The sequence below is a fragment of the Oenanthe melanoleuca genome, chromosome 21 (assembly GCF_029582105.1).
Source record: "Oenanthe melanoleuca isolate GR-GAL-2019-014 chromosome 21, OMel1.0, whole genome shotgun sequence".
In the NCBI taxonomy this organism is placed as follows: Eukaryota; Metazoa; Chordata; class Aves; order Passeriformes; family Muscicapidae; genus Oenanthe; species Oenanthe melanoleuca.
In genome coordinates, this window is record NC_079354.1 from 4,679,479 (window position 1) to 4,706,408 (window position 26,930).

Here is a 26,930-nt window from a genome sequence, read left to right on the forward strand (position 1 = left end):
ATAAAGCTCTTAGATTTTTAGCATCTTGCTTCTCCACCTCCAAAATGGGGCAAAATCATACCCTGCAGTGTCTTATAGCCATGGTGTAAGAATAAATACATTTAATCTATTTTAATCACTACATAAAACCTACAAGAATGACCACATAAAATTTACAAAAATAATTACATTAAATTTATGAGAATAACTACATTAAATCTACAAAAATAATTACATTGAGTCTACAAACAATGCCATATTAAATCATCTGAGGCACCTGCCTATTGCAGTTTTATGGATGTCAACCAGGTAGATCCTACTTGGAGCCAGCTATGTTGAAAAGTAAGAGTAAAACTGCTCAACAACAAGGAAGATTCCCATAAACACAGGAAACTAATCTTTGTTAGCTGTAGAAATTTCTACAAGCAGAAATGAGAGATCACTGAAATCCTAATTAAATGTATATCTTTGTCCTTGGGAGTGACCCTGCCTTCTGCAGCTCTGTTTCCCATATGGACAGCCAGGATCTGCTAAGGCACGTTTCACATCCCTGTGTTCTCCTACTCCTCCTCAGCTGGTGGGACGAGAATTGCTGCCTACACACTTGCCAGGAGCCTGAGTTAACATGACTCTGGAGAAAAAAAAATGAGAGGGAAATTCTCCCAGGGTTTGAGGCAGAATGGGAGAGGAGGTTTGGGCTCCTGGCAGAAGGAGCTGGTGTTCATTGTTCCCCACTCTTGGAACACTGTGTGTCCATTCCCAGCAAACAGCCACAAAGGAATCCCTGCTCTGCCCCCAGCACCTCCTCCTGCGCTCACACAAAACTCGGAGCGCGGAGGCACAGCCCGGACATTTCTCCGGGCTGAGTTCTTGCAGCTGAGCTCCCCCAGCTCGGGACAACACACTCCCAGCCTGTCCCTCGTCCCGGAGCCCGTCCTGCAGCAGGGTGACACAAAACCGCGGGGAAAGCACACGCCTGCCCTGCCCTGGCTTTCACTGCCTTCCCCAGTCGTTCCCGGCCAGATATCCATGAGGGGATTGTGTGCACTGCCTGCAACAACCAGAAATCAGCCCCTTCGCGCTCACTTCTCCCACTCATCCCACCCCAAAGCTGCGGGAAGCCGGGGAGATTCGGCAGGTTCCCACCACACCCCGGTGGCATTCCAGGGAAAACAGAATCCCGGGAGAAGCCGCAGGAACAGGGCAGAATAACCGGGTGGAACTCCAGGGATCCCAGAATCCCGGGAGAAGCCACAAGCGCTTCAGAATAACCGGGTGGTTTTCCAGGGATCACAGAATCCCGAGAGAAGCCACAGGAACACGGCAGAATAAGAGGGTGGAATTCCAGGAATCACAGAATCCCGGGAAGCTCAGGAGAAGCCGCAGCACGGCAGAATAAGCGGGTGGGACTCCAGGAAAAACAGAATCCCGGGAGAAGCCGCAGGAACAGGGCAGAATAACCGGGTGTATTTCCAGGGAAAATAGAATCCCGGGGAGCTCAGGAGAAGCCGCAGCACGGCAGGATAACCGGGTGATATTCCAGGGATCCCAGAACCCCGGGAGAAGCCGCAGGAACACGGCAGGATAAGCGGGTGATATTCCAGGGATCCCAGAACCCCGGGAGAAGCCGCAGGAACACGGCAGGATAAGAGGGTGATATTCCAGGGATCCCAGAACCCCGGGAGAAGCCGCAGGAACACGGCAGGATAAGCGGGTGATATTCCAGGGATCCCAGAACCCCGGGAGAAGCCTCAGGAACACGGCAGGATAAGCGGGTGATATTCCAGGGATCCCAGAACCCCGGGAGAAGCCGCAGGAACACGGCAGGATAAGCGGGTGATATTCCAGGGATCCCAGAACCCCGGGAGAAGCCGCCGCGGCGCGCAGCTCCTGCAGCCCATGCCACTCCCTCCTCCCCGGAGCATCTCCTGAGCCGGGCAGGGCTCGGGGCTGGGCTCCCCGCTCCCGCATGGCTCGCAGCAGCCTGGCCGAGCCCCCCCGAGCCGCCCCGGCTCCCCGCAGCCCATCCCGCACCCGCCGAGCCGCCCCAGGGCGCTCGCACCTGGGAGGATCCCTCGGATTTCCCGGCTGTTAGCACAGCCCTGCCCAGCGCCACGGACGGGATTCTTCACGGCAGAGGGAAGATTTTGGAAGAGGGCAGCGCAAGGCGGCAGTTTGCCCCCCTCCTTCTCTGCTGGGGAGAAAGGAGTTGCCCAACCTGGTCATGAGACTTTTCCACACTTCCCAAAGAGGCTCCTGAAGTTTCTGCCGCTGCAGCACGGAGAGCCCGGGGCAGCGCAGCTCCCCAGAGCGGACACGCAGGCACGGGAGATGGAGAATGAGCTCAGCAAATCTGTGGACAATCAAATGGACAAATACATGTAATAATTTGGAAGTTTTCTTTCTCTCTTTGCATTTATTCTGCTTTCTTTATTTTTTTTTTTTTTCTTCATGCGCTTCTTCTCCCGATCCTGATGTAGCCGCGCTGTTAACCCTTTCTCGCCCTCCCCTCCCCGATTTAGAGTTACAATAATGGGGAAATCAGAAAGTCAAATGGATATTGTGGAAAAATCGACCAAATCTGGGAAGAAGCCCTGGAGCTTTGTGGCCATCGGGCTGGCTGTCCTGCTGCTCCTCATGACTTGTGCTGCCGTCGCCCTGGTGATCCTCTATGCCAGCAGCAGAGGTAAGAACCTGGGAATAATCCTCCCTTCCCTCTGCAAACAGCAGAAAAAGTCATTTTTTTCTTTTTCGCTGAGCAAAATGAAAACAAAAATACGGGGAGACTATGAGGTCACTCTGTGAGGGACTGGGCTCTCTGTGCCTCACTCCCAGTTTGTGCACAGAGATTGTGTTGGCTTTTACTTAAATTTTGAGTTATGCTCTGTAAGATTCAATGCTTTTATTTAGTTCCATGCAATTTGTTGAATTCAGAGCTGTTTTGACAAAGCTGATGTGCTGTTTTAGAGGAAAGGTGTGTGTCTGTGTGTGAGGACTGACATTTCCTTATTTTATCCAAGCACAAGCCAAGATTCATTATTGTCAGGGTTTTTAAAGCAACAGCTGCTCTAAAACACTTCTAAAAACAATATCCCTGAAGGAAAAATTGCTTATTACACTGTGAAAGCTTACAAAAAAAAGAAAAAGAAAAAAAAAAAAAGCCACTTGCTGCTGAGGAAAAGGAGAATTTTTAAATATTCCATCCGGCAGTTGGATCTCTAAGTGTGATTTGCTTCAATGACTTGAATGCAAATATCTTGCCAGAAACCTGACATTGATCCACATTATTTTGAAGTGTTTTGCCTAAATATTTTAACTGCAGAGCACACTTGGTAAAACCAAAGTTTTCCCACTGGCGCAGCAAGTGCAAAGTCCCACTTGAAAACCCTGTGGAGCATCAAATGCTCAGGAGCAGCTCTGCCTCATGTTTGTCACTTCCATTAAAGTCTCTTGGACTGGGAGCTTTGTTAAAACACTGGAGAACAAAATCAAAGTGGGAACAGCAAAACTGGAGCAAGGCTTTGCTGTCTCCTCACACTCTCTGCCTCCCCTGCTGCTGGGAGCTGCATTTTCAGTACTTGTGAGTGGAACACTGCACAATCCTGAGCAATAATTCATTTAAAAGAGCATTGTTATTGTTCAGTCCTTTTGCCACCAGCAGGGCAAAATCTGAGTATTTGCTATTCATAAAGTTCATCAGAAAGTTTACTCTATTAGCTCAGGAAAGAAATTGCCCAGAGCCAGGTCCTGGAGGAGTTTCTGTATCAGACATTGAGCTAGGCAGGGGTTTGCTGCCTGCATAAAGGATTTGAGAAATCTGCCCTACATCGTTTGCTGGGTCCAGACAATCCAGAATTCAGGTATTGATAATATTTGCCCAAGGGCTGGTCTTATCTAAACCCAGAGGCAGACTCTGTGCTCACTACATGGGAGGCTTATCTGTGAGAGAGGTTTCAGGTCTAAGTTCAGATCTAAAACCTGAGTATTTTCACAGGCTCACATCTGCAATTAAACTTTCCCTGGAAGTGTTCTGCAGGCTGAGCTCAGAGTGCAGGGCTGATGTTCTGCCTGCCCTGTGCTCCTCACACCCCACCAGGTGTGCTCAGCTCTGTCCTGGAGCCACTTTGAGCCTCTGTCCCCATCTGGGACACAGCTGGAGCAGCCATGAGCTTTGATTCCAGGTGGGAAATGAGATTCCAGGTGGGAAATGAGCAGCAGGAGCTTCATCCTCACAGAGTAGTGTCAACATGCACTGCCTGGGTCAAGAGCTGAGACAATAAGAGCTCTTCCTGCAGCAGAAACATCTTTTTTGTCTTGAAAAGTTTTGTCCCAAAGTCCCCCTTAGCTCTGTTTTGCTGCCACACTTCAGCCCATTCCCAGTGCTCAACCAAAAGCTTCAAGTCTCAGGTTCCCCAAGGGAAAAGCTCAAAGCTGTGCCACATAAATCCCACAGAACAACAGGAAAAAAACAGTTTGGCTGAGCATCACTCATGTGATACAACCAACAATGTTATCCTGGGATTCTTCTATTGCTGATTTCAGTGAAATTAATTAATTAATTAATTAATTAATTTTGGGATGTGAATGGGACACTGGATTGCTCACTAAGAGCATATTCAGATTTCTCACTTCACCTTGATACATCCTTGATCAGAAGGACACTACCCAAGCTTCTAAAAATAATTTTGTTTAGCTTGTAATGAGGAATTAGATTAGAAAATTAAAGCATTGCTTGTCCTGCTTTGAATTCACTTTTTTTTTTTTTAATTTCTAAAGGCATGTTTAGTGTTTAGGCTTTGTGGTTCAGGGAGAATATTTTCCTGCTTGTATATATCCTGCAGAAGAGCACTGTGGTGCATGAAATAGGCCTGTGGGCACAGCAATAATTCCTGGAGTTCTGTTAATGCTGACTGGGATTTTTATCTCTATTCCCAGCCAACAAAAACACTCAAGCTCTCACAGCAGTGCAGTTACAGAGTTCTGGCCACAATTTGGGGATTTTTGACATCCGAGGAAGTTTTCAGGCACAAAAACACCCTCATCTAAATAAGCTGAAAGAAAACATAGAGAGAATAAAGTAGTATTTGGGTGATGCTAGCAAGGGAAGCAGGAGTGGGTTTGGATCTGAGCACACCAAGTTCTCAGTCCTTCCCTAACACCCACACCTCCACCCCAGCAGCCTTTCCACAGCTCCCTCTCAGGATTTACTGACCCCAGCCTCACCCCTTGCTGCAAAGGTCACAGCCTGAGGAACATCTTGAGCCTCTCTGTACTGACACATCAAATCAAAAATCTCTGTATTTGTAACATCAAATCACTCAGCAGATCCTCCAGCAACTCAGCTCCAAACAACTTCCAGCCTCACCTAATTGCTGCTCCTCTAATTCTGTATTCCATTGACTTTCTGGCTCCCAAGCTGCCTGCTCAGGAGGAGGATTCACTGATATTTTTGTGTCTGCATCCCCAACGTTGTGTCTGCTGGCTGTCAGGAAGCCCAAGGTCACAGCCCTGTGCTCTTTTCTTAGGCTCCAACCAGAAACACAAACCAAGCAGCACTTTGCTTTGGGGATGGATTTTTTTAAAAATCACATTTTTCTCCTGCATTTCCTGTGCTGAATGTGATTGTTGGACACTTAAATAACAGATTTACATGAGCCTGCTGAGCAGGAGCAGTACCTACACTAAAATCTGAGACAAGGTTGTGGCTGAGCTCTGGCTCCTCTCCTTCCCTGGTGCCCAAATGTCCTTTGACGTCAGGAACCTTCATTAATGAGCCAGCTATTCAGGGGAGATGCAGAATTTCAAGAAGTGGCAGCTAACACACAAGTCATGATGACATTTGGGTGGCAAGACTCTCCTCAGTCATAGTCAGATGGAGGCACATGAATGCAGAGCTGTAATGGGGAGTGACAGGCCATGCAGGGCTGCAAAACGGGCAAATAAACACAAAATTTACTGATTCTCACACAAAATCCTGGCTCAGCCATGATTATAGGTAAGAAATCCCAGGAAAGGTGGGATAAAACCAAACATTTGTGTTCTGCACTCCTTCTGACAATGCTGACACCTGGCACAGGCAGCCCTCTCTGACAAAGAAAACCTGAATTTGGCAGTTCCCCTGTTTATTGCAAACAAATTTCTGTTGTAAGAGCCACAAGGGCAGCTTGCAGTGCCAACAGCACTTCTGCAGAGGAGATCTCAGGAAAGGGAAGGGGCTGAGAGGTAAAAGCTCCCACATGAGTGGCTGGTGACAACTGTGGCTCTAATTGTCTCCATGTGTGCCATCCCCAGCCATCTGTGCTCCTCCAAAGGCGCCCTGGGGAGACACCAAGCACAAGCTGTGTCCTCCAGAGCCCTGCACGAGGCTTGGCTTGGCTTCTGTTCTCTGAAAAAGCTGCAGTAAAGCTCTGGAAAAGCACCTTGGCTTTGAAAAGCAGCATCCTCCCAAAGGTGAGCTGGCACCCAGAGATCCCTCAGGTCCCTCCTGGCTCCTGCTCTGGCCAGGAGATGTGACAGGGCTAAGTGGCTCCTTCTGAGGCCAAATTAAGACAATCAAATTCTCTACAGTGACCCCAGGGGGTCTGAAGCTCTGCCATCTCTCAGGTGAGCAGTTCACCTCTGAAGCAGCATCTGGGGTGTTTAATTTCCCTCATTTTCTTCCATTTGGAGGAGTCCCACAGCTCAGGTTATCTCATTTATCTCCATTAAAGCTTCTCTTCCCTGATCAATTGTCTGCTGCTGCTGTAGCAGACTGAAATGGATGTCAAAGCAGGAGCCTCTCTATCACTGCAGCTCAACCTGTCAGCAGTGCTTAACCAGGAGCAAAATAAATAGAGAAATACCTGTGCTTCTGCTGAAAACTTGGGCTGTTGTTCTAGAAGAGTAATTGAGAAAACAAAAGGCAGAGTTGTTGAGAATTCAGAAGGTGCATTTTAAGCTCATTTCTAGTTTTTGGAAGGTGCAGGTGACAAAGCTCCAGTTGAGTGAGCAAAGATCTGAGACTGTAAAGCCAAAGAGGGCAGAGTTGTTCATACCCAGAGCCTGTGGCAGGAAGGGAACTGAAGAATAAAAGAACAGAATTGATTGAGAAACAAAGGAGACACTTTTCGAGGTAAACTGAGATCCCTTCCCCAGCCATTTCCCATGATCTGATTTTGGGGCAGAGTTTCAGAGCCCTGAGTGTGCCCTCAAATTCCAAACCAGCTCTGGCTCTCTGCTCATCCTGCTCAGTTACAGCATCACAGTCACGAGGGGCTGGGCAAGGGAGGGGAGTTCAAACCTCATTCAAAGCAGTTGGTGCCAGAAATTGAAGTCAGACATTGTCAGGTTATAGTAAAGAGAGAAGCTTTGATTTGTAAATAAATAAATAAATAAATAAATAAATAGATAAATAAATAAATGAAAGAAAAAAGAATCCATTTCAGTCCTGCCTGGTCCCTGGGAAACAATGGGCCATGCACAAAATTCTTGTACAATTATTTCTTCCTCATGTTGTCCTTTGCTATTGCTCCTTTCCTTTTGCCCTTGAACTACTCATTTCTGTTCCTCCAAGTATTTTATTTTCTCCTTGGAGATACCCTGGGCTTTTAGGTTTGATTTTGCCAATTGTTTAATTATGGAAGAGTTTAATAAACCTCAAAAATTGGACATAGCTTCATCCAGCACACAAAGAAAAATCACAACAAATGCTGAAACAAGAACAAAAAAAAAATTAAAATAAAATAATAATTTAAAAAAAAAAGATAACTATCTCTGTGAAGCTTCCCATTGTTCCACATATTTTTCTCCTGTTCAGGTTACCAGACCCCAGCCAGGGCAGGACAGAGTTTTTTCCTCATGCAGATGTGCTCCCACCCAGCACTCCATGCTCAGCTGAACCCTGAACATTCCCCAGCACAGTGGGGGCTTTTTATGTCACTTCCACTGATGAACTTCAAAGCCCTCTTTTCTCCCCCACTGTTTTATTTCTCTCAGAATTACTGTAATCTTGTTTGCTCTCATGTAAAGCACTTACTTGCATTGAAAGCAATTTTTTTTAGTAACTCTTTTCTGCAAACAAGGATCAAAAACAAAGCTTAAAAATGGCTAAATCTGCTGGAAAGTACCAAGATTTTGTTTTTCAGAGTGGAAACACATATTTGATATAATAGGCATCACTTATTTGGTATAAGTGGGTAGTAAACCAAGACTTCCAGTTTCTCAAATGGGAAGTTAAACTAAAATGAATTTCCTTCTCCCAAGGCCTGAGGCTGGGGGCTCAGATCCCTCCCACTGCAGCTCTGCAGGGAACAGCATGGGAGGGACCTGACACCTGCCCAGCATCACAAGAACACTCACTTTAATACTCAGATCAAAAATGATGTGTGCACAGGCTTTTTGGGGATCTTCTGTGCTGGGAGAACCTCACAAACCAAAGCACTCAAAAATAGAAAATGAATAGCCAAGAGCAAGACTTCAGTGGCCTTGTCTGTGCTTAACTCAAGGCAGAGCAAATTTGAGCACAGATCCACAGTCTCCTTATTCCTACACTGTTCCATCAGCCCTGAAAATTCCATATTAGGGACAACCTCTCAGATGAGCAGCAAGGACCAGCCTTAAAACTCTGGCCAAACAAGTCTGTGACAGGCTGCCCCTCCCCAGCAGACAAATACCTGGAAAAACAAAAGTAATTTCTTTTCCTAAATGTGGTCCTGGTGACTCAGAGCAGTGTGGCAGCAGTAACCCAGCTCTGGGCTTTTTGCCCCCTGTTTAAACCTCTCAGTCTCAGTGACTTTGAAGATGCTCAGAACATTTTAATAGGTTGTCTAAAAAAGGATCCCTTACTTTCAGAGTAGACTGTGGAGGCAGCTAGTAGGTAGAAAAGATGGTTTTATTCTCCTTCCAGGAGAGATAAAACTCACTGTCAAGACTTGTAATGCTGCTGCCAATGAATTTGTCTCAAAAAATCCCCAGATTTCTTCACAGTTGTCATCTGATGTCTGACTGTCACCAACATTCACTCTGCTGCTCTCAAAGCAAGCAGATCTGTCACTGGGACTGGGCTCTGGTGAGTGACTTGGGGAGCAATTTCCTTCCAAAACAAGTCATTCCATCTGCTTTCCTCTCCTCTCCCTGCAGGTTCCCACTATGGCACCAACTCAGGCAACATCTGCACCACCCCAGGGTGTGTGACAGCAGGTAAAGGGGTTATTGTGGATTACTGCTGCAGAGGGGAGGCTTTATGTTACTGAACCCGAATGAGAGAGAATTCAGAGTTTAAGGTTGCAATAGAGGAAAAGGAATGAGGTTTCCCCTTGGGTAAGGACTATAATTCATAAGTAGCACAGGAAAATTGCCAGCATGGCCAGGAGCTCTGGCTCTGAGCCATGGACTGACCAACACAATCTGTGTCTATAAGCATAATAAAATTCCCTTTAGACTTAATTTTCTCTCTCATGGGGTCTTTACCTTCTTTTTTTGGTATTTATACCTCAAGAGCAGTGAGACTCCAGCACAGGTGTTCCCAATAGGCCCCTGGAAGCACTGGTTTCTTGGGCAGTGCCTAAACTGCAGCCCAGGGGAGCACTGGGCACTCTTCCCTGCAAGACCTTGTGTTCAGGGACAACTCTTCTGCCATCCAGATCCATTTCTAAGCAGAAAATAGGATTCCTCAATCATGATATGTGGGAATGAGCCTTACCAAGCAGCTCCTTGAGAGACTCCACAAATCCCAGAGATTCCTGGGCAGTCTGTAGAATTCATCTCCCCAATTTTGCTGCCCAGCTGCCAGAATAATCCAGAACATGGACCCCACAGCTGACCCGTGTGAGGATTTCTACCAGTACGCCTGCGGGGGCTGGCTGAACCGGCACGTGATCCCAGAGACCAGCTCCAGGTACAGCATCTTCGACACCCTGAGGGACGAGCTGGAGATCATCCTGAAAGGTAGGGCTGAGCTGCCATCCCAGCACCTCTGCTCATTTCACAGCTTACTGACTGCACATCAACAGAGAAATAAATTTGCAGACAAGTGTTGATGGGGATTTTTTTCTCTCTGGTTCTTTTAATCTCTACATCTCTTACTACACCTTTTGTAGGAACATCCTGTTCCCACTAAAAATTAGCCAGAGGTGATTGGGTACTAACTCCAAAAGGAGCAGGACAAGCTGTCTGCATGTCCTTCCTCCTGACACTTTTTTCATTAATAGCATGAAGAGCTCTCTAGTTTGACAGTAATTGCAGCCTACAAGTGCTTCTCACAGCCCTGAGCCTCAGGGATTTCTGTAAAATGATCAAAGATCTCCAGGGCAAAAACCTCATGGCAATGGTTTCTTCCCCAGGTGTGCTGGAGACCTCAGATCAAGGTGACAGAGAAGCATTTCAGAAAGCTAAAATCCTTTACAAGTCCTGCATGAATGAGAGTGAGTGTCTTCTTGTTCCATCGATTCACCTGATTGATTCAAAATCAGATGTAAGAAAACCAAAGTGCTGTTAAGCAAAATCCAGTCAATATCTGTCTAATCCATGTGGCTGTGCCTGGAAAATTCATCTTCAGATGGATGAAGATGCCTTGGTATTTCATGAAACCTCAATATACCCATTTGGGATGTGGAAAGGAGGGATGCAAAGCCTTTCCTTCAGAAGGCACAAACCTGTCCCAGCTCATCTTTCCCAAACCAATCCAGTCCAAATCAGCACTGGAGCCACAGAAGTATTTTTATTCCTTTTCTAAAGACTAATATAAAATGGTTTCATGATATCTCTTTTTTTTTTTTTTTTTTTTTTTTTTTTTTTTTTTTTTTTTTTTTTTTTTTGCTATGCCACATTCAGTTGCAATTTAAACTGTTAGGCCCATTACTTATTTTTCCTCATTTTATTCTTGAATGAAAACAACACAGAATTTGTCTTTCCTCCCTCAGGTCTTATAGAGAAACGAGATTCCCTGCCTCTGCTGCAGGCCTTGAGGATGGTTGGAGATTGGCCAGTGGCTTCTGCAGACTGGAGTAAGACCAAAGGTAATGCTGGGACTAGAAAGGCTCACTCAGAATTATTTACTGAATCAGGGAGGCCACTGTCACCAAATTAAATCCTTCATTTTCAGTTTCTCTTCCCAAACAGAAGTCAGGGTACCACACATTTAGCACTCATTGATCCATTTAAAGAGATCTCCAAAATTTCAGCAGCCAGCTTGTGAACTGTACAATTTCAATCAGTCTGCCACAGATTGACAAATTAACTCTATTTTCCCTTTTATCTCCCAGAGCCAAGCTGGAGCATGGAGGAAAACCTTTCCATAATGAACTCCAGGTTTAACAAACGTGTCCTCATTGACATGTTCGTGTGGAATGATGACCGGGACTCCAGCAGACACATCATTTATGTAAGAAAAAAAATGACAGGGAAATATTTATATGCCAAAATAATTATATTATTCTGAATAATTATTTACACTGCAGACAGATGAGTTTCCCAAAGAACAATAGTGGTAAAATGTAGGCAACAGTTCTGTACCTCAAGTGTCAGATCTGTCTCAAAGACATATTGGGAAATGTTTCATACAGCATAATTTTTGTTTCAGCTGAAGAAATAAGAATGAATGGAACTTTGTTGATTTATAGCATTTAAGGGCTGCAAACTCTTGTGACTTAAAAAAATGATGATGAAGTTTATAATATATAGTAGGAAACCCTGCATTTAAAACACATGTATTCCAGAGTTTGTTCCTGAATGTATGTACAAGAAATCCAGCCCTAAAGTCAAGCAACAGAGAAAAGATACTGAAATTTGTTCTTGGATCTCCATGATTACTGAAAGATTTTGCTTTATAACCCACACCATGATCCACCCTGTCCTAACCTGGAAACCCAGAGTTATATTTCCACCTCACCCCAGACCCAGGAGAGCCCTCTGGGTGTTTGGCAGTGGTGTGGCACATACAACATTTCCTGCTGCCTCTCAAGGATTCCTTGGGACAACCCCAGCTCCTGCTCACCACTAACCAGAGAAATTGATTTTCCTTCAGATTGACCAGCCAAGTTTGGGAATGCCATCCAGGGACTACTACTTTAATGGGGGCAACTATCAAAGAGTAAGTATCCCTTGTACTGATTTACTCTGTGCCACCAAAAAAAATTTATTCCTTATTCCTGTGCTTTCTAAAACCACAAAACATGAATCTTCATGCTATACAACAATCAGAATTAGACTGTAATATTCACTGCTACATTTTTTTCCTAATTAAACCAACATTTTGTGAAGTTTACAGAAGGACTGAACAACTGTGTAAATACCAAGCCTCCCCAGAACTGGCCAACTCATGAAGAAGGGAAAATAAAATCATGTTTTGTAGCTTAGACAGTCTCTCATTTTGAAGGGCAGCTTCACATTTTCAGTGCAGAGGATTTGCTTGTATCTTCCTCTGAATCCCTGTTGCTCAGCAAGTAAGAATCTGCTGCCACTTACTCTCCCCTTCCCCCAAAATTACATGAAATTCTGAGAGATTATTTTCTAAATGCTTTCCTCTGCCAATGTTCAGGGCAAAAACACTGATTCTGCAAAAACACTGTTTCTGTAAATACACACAAAGCTGTTGCAAACAGAGCCAGATAATTTGTCTGTTTCCAAGATGAAAATACTGCTTTAGTACATTTTATTTTCCTCAATTATGCCTTGCTAACAAAGAGTATTTGCAGCCCAACATCAAACCAATTTTCCTAACAAGAATGGAAGGGAATACAGAGGGATGACAATCAGCATTTGAGACTCTTTTGTCTCGTGGTTGTAAAGGCAGATGAAAACATCAGTGGGAAGAGTTTTCTTCTCACTTCAGTGTATTTGACTACACTTTATGTAGAACTTAGCTAAAATACAGCCCTGGGAGGTTCATAGGGGATTGTCCCCACACCTTCTGGGCACCTTTGGGAGCTGCCAGGTCCTGGGACTAAACAATATCCTGGAAGCTGGGAAATGTGGAGAGCTGCTGACCCAGGAATCTCCCCTACAAGTGTCACCTCCACAGCAGCACTCACAGCAGAAGAGAGAGATATTTATGCATTGGGGCATGAAGGTCAGACATAGATTGACTTGGAGGAGATAGGAAATCAGGTAGAGTGCAGAGACAATCCTAAATTAGTGAAAGAAAACCAGTTCTGCTCAATACAACTTTAATTTGAAGGCACAAAGCAGGGGGGCTGAGGCTGTGCTTTTAATCCTAATGACCAAGGAGGAGACACAACCCCTTTTTATTTGTATTTACCAGCTCGCTGCCCCCAGACAATGGGCCCAACTCTGATGACCCAAACTCCCCCTGTGCTTAGTCCAGCATCTTTTGGCAAAACTCCTTCTGAGGCCTGGGGGAGTCTGGCCTGATTAAGGCTCAGCATTCAGCCTAAAACCACAAATCATCATCTGTAAGTGCCCAGACTCAATTTCACCACAGTCACTCTGTTTATCTGGCTTCCAGGGTCTACAGAGGAAGAAAAGTATGTGAGAAGAACAGGTAGCATCAAGTTTTCCTGTATCAGGGATCAGCCAAATATCTTTTCAAGGCCCATTCTGAGGCATGAATCTGTCAGAGCCTCCTGTCAGGAATAAAGCAAAGGTGTCACTGGGAACTGTCTGAAACAGAGCTTTTCTTTCAGACACTAAAACCAGACCTGAGAAGATTTATGGTATTACTTTCAGAGTGCTCAAACCTTCCCTGTTCACCATGGAATTTTGGATCACTGTTCCCATAGTGTAACTCAAAGCACAGAGCCTCCTTTTTGCCCCAGCAGTAATTCTAACTCAAAATGCCAGGGTTGGGTGGCACAGAGAAACAGAAAGTGTGTTTTGAGGCTGGCAAGTGCCCTGTGAGGTATTCATGACACAGAGAATGCTTTGCTGAATGAGAAATGTGAAGATGAACTATAGAAACAGTGAAGAGAGGCTGTTTGCAATGGCCTGGAGTGACAGGACAAGGCTAATGGGTTCAAACTGACAGAGAACAGGGTTGGAGGGGATATTGGGAAGAAATTTTTCCATGTGAGGGTAGAGAGGCCCTGGCACAGGGTGCCCAGAGCAGCTGTGGGTGCCCCTGGATCCCTGGAAGTGTCCAAGGCCAGGTTGGATACTGGGGCTTGGAGCAAACTGGGACAGTGGAAGGTGTCCCTGCCATGGCAAGAGGTGGCACTGGATGGGGTTTAAGGTCCTTCCAACCCCAGCCATTCTGGGATTCTATGAAATGATGCACAGCAAACCTTTTCTACACGTTCTGTGTCTGAGTGCAGGTGAGAGAAGCTTATTTGCAGTTCATGATCACCATTGCCAAAATGATCCGGGAGGACAAGAACGTGTCCAAAGATGATTCCTTTGTCCAAGAGGAAATGACAAAGGTCATGGAGTTTGAAACAGAGATTGCAAATGTGAGTAGAGAGATCAAGAACTCCTCAGGAAGCTGTGGGGGGCAAGGGGTGAGGGGGAAGAGGCACTTGCTGGTTTGTGCTGCAGTTCTCAATGCAGCAGAAAACCCACGGCACAGAAAAAGTGGGGGAAGAAGAGTTTTGTGCCATGAGCCAGCCCAAAAATCAGTCCCTGTGTCTCCCATTCTGCCTGCTGTGTACTCCAGTCCAGCCTTACTTCTATCTGGAGCTCTTCTAAAGCAGGATAATTCACCTTCTGCCAACCACGCACTGGGATAACACCAGGGCAGGCTCCATTTCATCCTTAATAACCTACAGCACCCTGAAAATCCCCCAGAGAAGGCTTCTATTCTAAAGTGCACAGAAAAAAAACACTTGGCTCAACACATCCCTGAAATATTATTGAATAGGGGGACCTAGGTTCCTGTACTGAATTTTTGGAAGAAGGACTGGGGACAACCAAATAATTTTTCTTTTCCCAAACAAACTGGTTAATCTGAATATTATTGGAGTGTGTATGTATGCACCTGCATGTGATTTCAGCCATTGATCTTTCTGTCAGTTGATTCCAGTAATAACCTTGTGAATGTCTTCAGGCCACTACCCCAGCAGAGGAAAGGCACGATGTGACCTTGTTGTACAACAAAATGACCTTAGCAGAGCTGCAGGAAAAGTTTGCATTCAATGTAAGTGTTTCATGAGCAGTCTCTTACTTCAGGTCTCTTAATTCCATGCCAGTTGGAAATGGCTTTGTGAATTTATCAGTGCTTCAACAAAGAGGTGTAAAATCATTCCCACTCCTGATTTTGTCTCCAGAATCTCTTTAAAAGCTTTGTCCTACTGAAAAGCTGCAACTCATAAGACTGTCAAAAGTTCATTTACTGAGGCATTTAATCGTCCAACATTGGAATGTCTCTCTGTCTGCCTAGGAATTTAACTGGACCTTCTTCATCCAGCGTGTCATGTCTTCAGTAAGCGTTCAGGTGGAGCCGGAGGAAGAGGTGGTTGTGTATGGGATGCCATATCTGCAAGAGCTGAGAGCAATTATCTCCAAGTACTCAGCCAGGTAAAGAAACTGCAGGATAGGTAGGACAAAAGTCACAGAAGAATTGCTGAAATGTCAATTATGGGATAGTCTTGCTAGTTCTGAGCTCCTGAGGAAAACTGACACCCCTGTAAAATACAGGAAATGCCTCTGAGGTTTCAAATCCAAGCACTGCAGTACAAGGTGTCTCATTTGCTGCTCGCTTGGAAAAGGTTAAATGGGAGGAAAAAAATACATGACAGGCTTAGCTCTTGTTACATTCTAGAAGGAAGGAAAAAAAGAAATTAATCCCAGGACAGACATGACAGCCCAGTCCTCAGGCTGGATGACTCTGCAGTTAAATGAGATGCTGTGAAACCCAGAACTGTCAGCGATGATTTCCTTCCTTGTCTGCATCCAAAACTGAGATTCCCCTCTGACTGCCTGCACTAGTGCTGGTTTTTGCAGGGGATTAAGCTCAGCTTTGCTTTCCCACACAGCACCATCCAGAACTACCTCATCTGGCGGCTGGTGATTGACCGGGTCAGCAGCCTGAGCCGGCGCTTCAAGGACGCCCGGGCCAGCTACAGGAAGGTATTTCCCCTCTTCATAAAGAGGAGAGCACAGCTGCCACCAAATCCAGCAGCACAATAACCCTGTGAGGAGCTTGGAAAGAGATGAACTTTAAGCTCCCTCCCAGCCCAAACCATTCTAGATTCTGTGGTTCCAACACGGAATGCTCAGAGCAGCCCAGTCCCAGCAGTGGGCAGCTTTGGTTCCTTTGGGCTCAGGGCAGGGCTGAGGCTGGGCTCTGCTGCAGGCCCTGTACGGGACCACGCTGGAGGAGGCGCGCTGGAGGGAGTGCGTGAGCTACGTCAACAACAACATGGAGAACGCGGTGGGAGCCATGTATGTCCGGGAGACTTTTGCTGGTGAGAGCAAGAGGATGGTATGTAGTTTACCCTTCATACTCCTGTACCTCCACCAAGCCCACAGTGCCCATTCCCTCTGGTGTGAGCTCCCTGGTTTTTGCCTGGGAGAGTTATCCACCAGTCAAGAAGGTGCAAGAGCTCCTTTGTGATGCTCTTTTAGGTGCTCAGTCCCCTGGTTTGGAGCACAGAATTTGGAGATGTCGCCTTCCAGCAGGAAGCTTTTCCTCAGCTGTGCCTGGGAATAGGGCATGTGAATGATGAGTGTCTCCCTGGATCTCTTTCAGGTCCGAGATTTAATAGATAAGATCCGTGAAGTGTTCGTGGAGACTTTGGATGAGTTACAGTGGATGGACGAGGCGTCCAAGGAGAAAGCTCGTGAGAAGGTCAGACAACAAGGAACTTCAGTATTCCCTTATGAACATGAAATACTTGGAATTCTGTAGTATTACCATTTCCAGTTTCTCCACCAACAAGAGGAAAAGAGGACGTTATTATCCTGTTACATTGTCCTTTCCTTTCAATCTTTTGTTAGCCCACATCAATAAAAATGCCAACTGGATACAATGCAATTCCCCCCCCCAAAAAACATTTCCAACTTTTAATTGACCTCAGGACCATCAGCACCATTCCAAAGGCAAGAAAAAACCCCAAACATTCAACTATTCTTTGTATCAAAATTTCAGTGAAAACAACCCAACAACAGCACACCAACAAAAGCCACAACTAAGAGGAAACATTGAATTCTTTTCTTCCAGGCAATGGCAATCAAAGAACAGATTGGCTACCCAGATTACATTTTGGAAGATCAGAATGAGAAGCTGGACCTGGAATATGCCAATGTAAGTGTTTTGTGCATATCTCACTAAATACCTCAAAATAAACACCTGCATTTGCTTTCTTGCCACTGGAATATTTGTACCTGTGCAACTGTCCTTTCCAAGGACATTAAAATGAACATATTAATAAATAATTGGTGCAAAGAACCAACTATTCAGTGAAACCATGCAATCAAAACATTCTTTAGAGGGCGTTCAGTGGGACGAGGAGTTCCTCTTCCTGCTCAGCTGACCAATGTACTTGGATCCCTGTTTGTGTAGTTAAACTTCAGTGAACACAACTACTTTGAAAACATCCTGGAAAACCTGCAAGCTGGAGCCCAAAAGAGCCTGAAAAAGCTGAGAGAGAGAGTTGACCAAGATGTGTGAGTTTCCATACAGAGCCACAGACACAACCTAAATTCTGGGTTAATGGTGGGGGTGTTTAACTCATGCTGTGGGTACCTGGGAATTCTGTGACTGACATAATCAAGGAATTAAACAATTCTAAGGTAAAGTGAAAAATGCTTTTCCCCTTGAATTTTGTATGTTTGGGATGAAAGCTGCCCATAAAGAAGCGACCAGGTATTTCCTGGTATCAGGAATTCTTTATAGCTGGGATCAATGTACTCTTTTTCCTATATTAATCCTTCCCTTATGCAATCTCCTTATAAGGATTTTCCTTTTTGTTACAAGGTTCTTCCTTCTCCTAACAAGGAAATTTTATTTCTTGATATATCCATATACACATTCCTGATATCATATATATCAGGATATATATATCATATATATATCATATATATATGTTATATATATTAGATTTATATATATACATGCGTGTAATGTGTGTATATATATATATATATATATATATGTATATATATATATATGTGTGTGTGTGTGTATATATATATATATATATATATATAAATAAATAATCCCTGAAAGGATTATATCCTTACAATCCTTTCCTATATACCTAGCATTTTATAACCAGAATTAAATTTCAAAAAAAATGTCTGGGGGGGAAAAAAACCCATCATGACTAACTATGTGCAACATTTATTTTTAGATGGATAATTGGAGCTGCAGTGGTCAATGCATTCTATTCCCCCAACAGGAACCAGATAGGTAGGTTTAAACACTTTTAACCAGCTCATTTTATCCACACAACAGTGCAGGTCTGCATCCAGAGGCAAACCTGCCCATGCCCATCCAGGAATTCTGGGCAGGGCTGCCAGGCTGTTCAGCTGAAGCACTCTGTTGATGAATATTCAGCTCCCCCTCCTTGGCAGGTGTAGTTACACCCTGTCACTGAACAGCCTTGTGTTTGAAAGCCTGGGACATCACCAGTGCCAGCACCCAGGGAATGCTCCAGGGCTGCTCCTGCTCCTGTTCCTACATCCTGGCAGCACATGGGGCAGCTCTCCAGTCTGCCCTGTGTACGTGGCACTGGAATTACACTGCTAAGAGCCACCCCAGGCTGCAGAAACTGCCTCTGCCCCCAGAGCATCAGCTGTGTCAGCTCTGCAGAGCTGCTGGGCTGCCCTTCCTCACTCTTAGCACAGGAGCCCTTCAGAGCCTGCCTGGCTCCCTGTGCTCCCTGAGCTCAGACCTCACACATGAGCTCAGGTTAGAACTGCTGAGTCTCTGCTGAATTCTGAGCACCCCAATCAGGAGACAGTAGATAATTCCCTCCAGAAGTGCTCATTCAAATTCCCAGACAGCCAGGAAGATCTGCTACTCAACTCCTGATACCACAGAAGGACAAATCCCTGGGGTTTTAGGCCAGACAGCAACTGCATCCTGCACCCAGGGCAAAGGCCAGGAGTGGAAACAGCCCAATCTACGAACAGTCACAGCAGAAAACTTCTATAACTGCTAAAAGCAGAACCATCCAAACTGCTGATAATTTAGCCCTCTGACCTCACCCAAAATCTGTTTTCCTTTGTGCAGCTTCCACTCACCTCCATCCTGCAGGTACAGCAGGATCAGGACCTTCAGCCACAGCAGAGCTCTCCTGGGGGCTTTACTGGTGGCCAGCCTCAGATCCAGTTTATCCCCAGTGGTTTTACACAGGTTGGAATCAGCTTTCCAAGCAGGGAACTCGAGTCCTGAAGCCACCTGGGTCCTCTCCAGCTTTGTCCTTATAAATCATACAAAAGTAACTCATTTAAGCAACTTGTAGATTAATATGCCTGTGTAAAACTCTAAGCACAACCACCCACAATAGTGTGTATGTCAGTTAAATTCTGTTTCTTCATGTCTCTAGCTTGAGAAACCAGTTTTCCACACTGCTCTAAATGCAGTCTGGCTTCTGCATTTCTCCACTAAATTGTATGGATAAAACCTCTGTAGCCAAAAGGGTTTTGTCTCTGAATTAAGTACTTGCAATATAATTTCAGTATCTCCCTTCATAGCGAATACCTCATTAGAGTGAATTACTGCCAGTCTGAATTCCTCTAGAAGCATTTCAGCTTGTGTAGAAGGGGTGAAAAGCAAATCCCATGGTTTTTGATAAGGTTTTTGCCAGCAGACTGAGGCAGAACAGATCTCATATTGCCCCCCTCAACTGGCATTGAGTGCCTTGGTGGTCTGTAGGAATCACATCCTACAGCAGATGGTTTCTAACCTCTCCTTAACCCAAATAAAGCAATAAAACCTCCATTAGTTCCCCTATAAAATGGCTCTGACACACAAACTGTGCTGTCTCCAAAGGATAGCTCCTAAACATTCTGTTCTTGACTCACTGCAGCAAACATTCTGGACCAAATTAGGCTAAGCTTAATGTAAATGTTGCTTGGTCCTCAAATAGGGAGATATTGTAGTTGCAGATGTGCTAAATTAAACCGTTATTAACTTGTCATTTTCCATTTATCAAGAGAGAAACAATTTCACGTGAGGCATGAGTTTGTTTGTAATCATTTTATATGTTCTGTCCCTTTCTGACCCTTACACCAAGAAAACAATTTGTCTGCCAAGGATGCAAAAGCAAAGCCACTTTACAGCATCTCCCTCTTTCTCTCTGTCTTTGCAGTTTTTCCTGCTGGGATTCTCCAGCCCCCCTTCTTCAGCAAACACCAGCCCCAGGCCCTGAACTTTGGAGGGATTGGGATGGTTATTGGGCATGAGATCACTCATGGGTTCGATGACAATGGTGAGGAGATGACTGAAAGAATGTTATTATTTCACCTAAAACTCGTGGCATGGCAGGAATTAAAGTGCACGGGGACCAAAGGTCTCTGCACAGTCACATCCAGCTCAGCAGCAATAGGAGCACACTGGGAACACTCTGTGGAAGGTTTTGCAGAGAATGTCTCCTGCAAATGTTAAAATCAAATCGAGGCAATGACAATTTTCAGGAAAAAATGTTGCTTTTACAGCATCCTCATTTCAGAAACACAAAGCAAGCAGATCCATGGGCTTCTGAATGCAGTGAAATCTGTGAAAAACATTTTTGGCATAAAACAAATGTCAGTACTGTCTTGAAATCCCAGGGGACTTTGAATTTCAACACAAATGCTTAAATAAATTGACTTTTTTAACTTTCTCAAATGCCATGTAAAAGAATTTGGGGGAAAAGCTCACTTCTGACTACACACCAGGAGTTTCTTCCACATGGGTTTTCTTCAGGCTGGTTGTTTTTTAATGCTCACTAAGTTTGTGCAGATGTCACAGCACAGCCTCAGAAACTGAATTCTAGAGCAAGGAAAAGGCTTGTTCTAGTCAGAGAGCCAAGAACACAAACTCCAGAACTGCAATTCCAGTTTTTAATTCTCTGTAAATCTCAGTTCTGTCACGTGGCCACACAGAGCAGCCCCTCAGACACCTCAGAGGTGAGGGATTGCTTTGTTACACAGTATCTGCAAAATCCACTTGAAATAAAACCAGGCCTTGGAGCTATACCTGAAATCAGGGCTGCTGACTGAACAGGAAATCAGAGAATAACAGAGTTATATAACCACAATTCCATTCTCCTGTGACAAAGAGAATAAACTGTGTCCAAAGTATTTCTGAGCATCTAAATTCAAGGAGGGAAGAGGAAGGGAGTGCAGCTCCAACATCCCATGTGCTACACTGGAAGAGTGGTGGCTTTTAAATCTCGCACAAAACTTTCCTTTTATGCCTTGGTTTTCCTGCAGGGAGGAATTTTGACAAAGATGGGAACATGCTGGACTGGTGGAGCAACTTCTCAGCACTGCATTTCAAGGAGCAGTCGCTGTGCATGGTGCACCAGTATGGGAACTACACCTGGGAGCTGGCTGGGGGACAGAACGTGAGTAACAGCCACAGCCACAGCTCTGGGTTTGTACAAATAATGACTTTAACTGGGGATCCCTGGGGGGATCAGCACAAACCCCAGCTACTACAGGTACCTGCTCTGGGGAACAAGGCACAGGAGTTGTGATGAACTGGGGACATTGGTGGCCCAGAAAGGCCAGGGTCTGTGTGCAGCGATGTTCTGTCCAGCAGCAGCCCAAGGTCTATCTATGTTATACTTGTGTGTGTTCTCTTCCAATCTGCAGCTCTTACCCTGTGCTTTGTTTAATTTCATTCTCTCCTTTCTTATCCCAGCACAAAGTCACAGCTTCCCTTTGTTCCAGGCACATTAGGCTGTTGTATGACTGACCTGTGGTTCTTAGAGTTGCTAATTTTATTGACAATAGAGTAAATAAATGATTATTTTTACAGGTCAGTGGCATAAGCACATTAGGAGAAAATATTGCAGATAATGGAGGAGTCCGACAGGCTTATAAGGTAATCCTCAAACACCCTGTGAGTTAACTTCACCTGGCATCCAGCAATGGGGGGGACATATTCTGTGCTAAAAAATTGACAATTAATATGTTATTACCATATTCCAAAAGCTAAAGCCTCAGTTGTACACCTGGAAGCTCATAGACTTTTGCCTTGCAGCCAGGAGCAGCCCAAAGGTGGAGCTCAGGTGTGAGCAGGGAATGTTCTTCCCTACAAAGAACCCTGACAGGTGTCACAGTAAAACCTTTTATCTTTGGTGTTTTGAGTATGGTGTTAAGGGTGTTTACAGAACATCCTGAAATCTCAAAAATCTAAATTCCAGCCCTAAGGGACACCATTCCAATCAATTACTTCATTAGGATTGTTCTAAAAGCCATCACAGGCGTGGAGGAGCCATGTGGGGTGACACAAACTGCCTGCACATGGAATCCATGGATGTTCTGTGCTGCTGGATCTCTTCTTACCCTCAGCTCTCCCTTTTGTTTCATGCTTTGGGACTGTCTCAGCACCTGAGAGGCTGCAGAAACAAAATGTTGGGAATTAACCAGCATGAGGGCACATTAACTTGTCTCCATCATGTCAATATACCTAAAAAAAGCAAATTGGCCAATTAATGTATAACAATAACAGGTAATGGATTTAACATTGAGCAAGGTTGTTATCTGCTATTTAATGAGCAGTTACCTGAAGAGAGAAAAATCTTCACTGTAGAGAAGCAGAGGAGATTTAACACTTTATTTCCAGATACAAATTCCTGTAGAAAGAGTCCATGAAGTCAACAGTGCTTATGCTGACAGCTTTTTCATAAAATTCTCTGCAATGTTTGTATTAGTGGGAGAAAATTTACACAAATACAGAAAAGAAGCACGCTGGTTAATGCATATGGTGACTAAAATCCCCCCTCCCAAAACAACATTCAAAATGCATCTCTCCTGCTGCTGCTCCTCTCAGTTGATCTCTGATCATTTCCAGGCCTACTTGAAGTGGCTGGAACGGGAAGGGAAGGAGCCAAAGCTGCCTGGACTGAACCTGTCCCACAAACAGCTTTTCTTCCTCAACTTTGCCCAGGTGAGAACACACAGGGTTGTACTTCAGGCCCTTGGACTTTGTTGGAGAAAACACCTGGGGAAAATCAAGGGCAGATAGATCTGTCCCAGAGCAGCAGATCTTGGTCCAAGGCCTTGATAAATTAGTAAATAATTGCATCTATTCTGCCTCACTATAAAACATACCCCAATGATACCATAGCAAACTGGGATGGTTCTCAGGAAAGCCACTGAGAGGGTTCCCAACATGAATTTTTTTAATACTGACCCACTAATGATGAATGTCCCTGTCTAGGTCTGGTGTGGTTCCTACAGACCAGAATATGCCAGTCAGTCCATAAAGACAGACGTTCACAGCCCTCTGAAGTACAGGTGGGTTTTACTCATTTACTAACTTACAACTCACTTCATTCAACCCCTTGCACCATGACAGAACAGAAGGAGAGTCTGATAACACACAAGATAAATTCTGAATGGTTTCCAGATTTTCTCCCATGGCTTGTAGGATCCTGCTGGAGAGCACGTACCTATATCTGCCCTGGTGAATTTGCCAATCCATAGGGGATGGAGCAGGACCAAACCCACTCTGTTCTGGCATTTCATTGCTCATATTACCTATATTTCCTAAAGCATCTCATACTCTGAACTGCAATCTAGTTCTGTGCTGCATTTTAGGCTATAGATGAGCGGTGAAAAGGATAATGCAGCATAGTTCCTCATGCAATGGAGAAGCAGAAGAAGAAAGAGCTTTATTTAAAGAAACACTACACATATGTAGGGTACTATGTGAAAAACAAAATAGAAAAGACTCATTGGTCCAAAGAAACACCTCTCTGAAAACATACTTTCTGCAAAATATCACGAGGCACCCACACGGCTCTCACGCACCATGCAGGTGTTTAATCATTGTCGTAACTTCTTGTCCTTGTCCAGCCTGAGAAACACAAGGCTGCAAGGCTGCTTTTTCCCTGGCTCCCAGTAGTATCCAACAACAGTTCTGAAGCTCCAAACTGCTTTCTGCTCCCCAGAAGAGCAATTTCCATGTAAATGAGTCCCTTCTCTTTGTTTAGGGTGATGGGCTCGTTGCAGAACTTCGAAGCCTTCTCCGAGGTGTTCCACTGTAAGAAGGGCACGGCCATGCATCCCGCAGGGAAGTGCCGGGTGTGGTAACCAAGGATGGGACACTCTGGTGACACCACAAACAGCTGGTGGCAGGGATGTGCCCGGTGTTCTGCTGCTCAGCCAGAGCCAGGGCTGCGGGGCAGCTGCTGCAGTGAGCCAAGGAGGCACTGAGCTCTCCCAGCACACAGGGAGGCACACAGGGGTCCGGGGGTCCCAGCGGGGGATCCCGGGGCTGGCGGGCGGTGCCAGAGCCCACGCTGTGCTCCCGGGCACAACGACTGTTTCCAATGACATCCTGACTGTTACTAGGACACTGCATCAGGGTTACAAGGACTAATTCCTACACGAAAACAAAACCAACAAGCCGCCACGAATCTATTTTTTAGAAAGGAATAATAATTTTAATATACCAGCTCCTCTTTCTGGGGCTCAGCAATGCTGTCTGAGATGTTCCACTGCTCCGTTTCCAGTGTTCTGGTTCCGTTTCTGGTGCATTCTCCCCCAGATCAGGTTAGAGCTGGTGTAAACTCTCGTGCTGTCTGTGCCCTGCACTTTGATCACTGCTTTGTTGTCATGGATTGCTATTTGTCGTGACATGTCACACAGTGAGCTCTATGTAAAGATGCCTATCGCACTCTCCTCCTGCACTTGAGTTCCCCTGCTCCAAAGAACCCCCTTCCAGTGAGGCATCACTACAATTATCACATTTTAGGAGTACAAATTCTGTCTTTATGGTTAAATGGCAAGGTCCCACCCTTCAGAGATATATTTAAAATGATGCTTATTCTTGTAGAAAGTGTATAAAATACCTTTTGCCAAATAGCAGACATGTATCCATGGAAACAATTAAGCTGGTTTTAATCCTGTGCCTTTTTATTTTGCCATAGGCTATTTTTCAGTATTTACACTTGAAAATGTAACATGTATTAATTTTTAATAAAATTTAAAAGAAAAAAATCACAATGGCCAACTCAGCAAGGATTTCCTATGGAAAGGTATGGGGGGCTTTCCTTGGTAAGCATCCTACTACAATGAGAATATTTTAAACTTCCAATTTAATAGTGAGTTTTGAATATTATTTTTAAAAATCCTTTCCTCTCTAGCACGGGAATCACTTGACAGCAAGGCAGTAACTGCCTGTGTGACTCTGCAAAATCACTGAGCCCTGGAAATGAGCCATTAAATGTAACTGTTAAAGGGATAATTAAAGGGTACCTGAGAGGGTTAATTCCAAACAACCACCACAGCCCATGGAAGTTACTCTATTTTTTCATGGAAGTTTATCCCATCTCCCACCTGCAGAACACTTCCCAGCTGCCAGTTTGTGTCAGTGCCGGGTGCACGAGCTCCGACCTCCCCTTGCAGCCCCACTGACGCTGGTGCCGTGCCCACACACGACCCTGAACTCCTACTGATCACTGTGTTATCTTTCCACAATGTAAAAATGCTTCTTCCCTGCGGGAAGTTCTGCACCCACAGGTGTTTTGCTGCACTTTAGACAACGAAGCCTCAGAGAAGCTTTATTCCATACTTAGGAACAGAAGGAAGATCCTGATGTTTCCCAGCAGGAATCCAAAGCCTTTCCCTCTCCCATGCTGCCACCTGGTGACAAATCCCTCTCCAGCTCCTAAAAGACTAAAACTCACATCCAACAGGAGCAGTTTTTAGACTCTGTCGAACCACAGTTAGTGCAGACATCAAACCCTGCAAAAAAATTCATTTTTAGTTGGTAGATTGCTGATCCTGGTTGATGCTGCACATCCACAGGGATGCTGTTCCAGACTAATCCTTTTCCTTAAGGTAAAGCCAACAGTCACATAGAGTTTTCCCTTCTGCAGGTACCAGGAAAGTACTTTCACAGAGAGAATATGTTTTCTCTAGTAAAAACTTGATTTTTAGACAAAATGGATACAAAGGATATTAACTTTCCTTATTAAAAGCTACATGTGCACAATTTCTTTTCCCAGCAAGAAATATCTTCTTTTCTCCTAAAAGCAGAAGATTCTGTACAAAAATGCATTTGGAAACTATGTTGTGTATTATGCAGAATGTTTAAAATGAAAAAAAAAAAAGCCAGTTTTTTCCCACCAACAAGCAACAGTGGAATAATTAATGCATACCAAGTGTCAACTGTCCATGGGGAAGAAGAAAAGCCCAGGCATTCCACACAGCCCAGTGCTCCTGAAGGGGATGTAAAAGGGAAGAGCTTTCCAGCCCCTGAAGACACTCCCAGTGCCTTGATCACTCAGCTATTGCAGACTTTGATGCTTCACAAGATGCCACTGGGCTATTTCATTAACTCCTTTGCAAACCCTCCTTTTCATTTTCAAGCTGCCTTTCTCTTCATGATGATTTAAGGGAAAAAAAAGGATGTGCTTGGGTTTTTTGACCATCCTCATTGTCTGTCACAGTTCAAACAATGTCCAATTCAGGCTTTCTTTGGTTTCTTTGGTTTCTTTGGGTTCTGCACCAACTTCCTGCACTGGAGCAGTTGTTTGATCCCCTTTCTCCTCATTAACATCAAACCTCTCCGTGCTGTTCATGACACGTCAAAGGAAAACAGTGTGTGAACAGTCAGCTTTTATCAGCTTTTATCAGCAAATCCTACTCTTTCCATACTAACAGCCAGGCTTCTGATTCTCTCTTAAGAGCAAGAACCACTGTTGGGTCACTCTTAAATCAGATTTTAATGTATTACCTGAATTACTCTGACTCCTGCACTGCTGCAAAGGGAAGGAAACAGTCCCACCAACAAGCAGTGAGAGGAATTTTCAGCTGAAGTGCTAAGACCATTCTCCAGGATATTATTACAAAACTACCCCTTTACAGTCATATTCTTCATACTTACAGGGCACATAACTTTTCCTCCTTTGCCA

General features: G+C 44.8%; 1 protein-coding gene across 1 annotated transcript; it reads left to right on the top strand.

Annotated features, from left to right (window-relative positions):
- Positions 1–1,845: 1,845 nt before the first annotated feature.
- On the top strand, positions 1,846–25,011 carry MMEL1 (membrane metalloendopeptidase like 1). Its single transcript, XM_056508121.1, has 23 exons — positions 1,846–2,360; positions 2,502–2,665; positions 9,097–9,156; positions 9,742–9,903; positions 10,299–10,379; positions 10,878–10,973; positions 11,220–11,338; positions 11,981–12,046; positions 14,226–14,360; positions 14,954–15,043; positions 15,287–15,423; positions 15,882–15,975; positions 16,202–16,330; positions 16,598–16,696; positions 17,069–17,152; positions 17,411–17,514; positions 18,201–18,259; positions 20,166–20,285; positions 21,271–21,404; positions 21,821–21,886; positions 22,859–22,954; positions 23,228–23,304; positions 24,003–25,011. Exons 1-23 carry the CDS (start codon positions 2,311–2,313, stop codon positions 24,100–24,102), a joined length of 2,322 nt encoding a protein of 773 aa, XP_056364096.1. The 5' UTR covers positions 1,846–2,310; the 3' UTR covers positions 24,103–25,011.
- Positions 25,012–26,930: the final 1,919 nt, after the last annotated feature.

What these genes read in the sequence shown, in the direction of transcription:
- MMEL1 (XM_056508121.1), top strand. Translation starts at nt 2,311, where the DNA reads ATGGAGAATGAGCTCAGCAAATCTGTGGACAATCAAATGGACAAATAC. An exon ending in GCTGGAGATCATCCTGAAAG is followed by an intron (nt 9,904 to 10,298) that starts GTAGGGCTGAGC and finishes TTTCTTCCCCAG; the next exon opens with GTGTGCTGGAGACCTCAGAT. An exon ending in AGGAAAAGTTTGCATTCAAT is followed by an intron (nt 15,044 to 15,286) that starts GTAAGTGTTTCA and finishes CTGTCTGCCTAG; the next exon opens with GAATTTAACTGGACCTTCTT.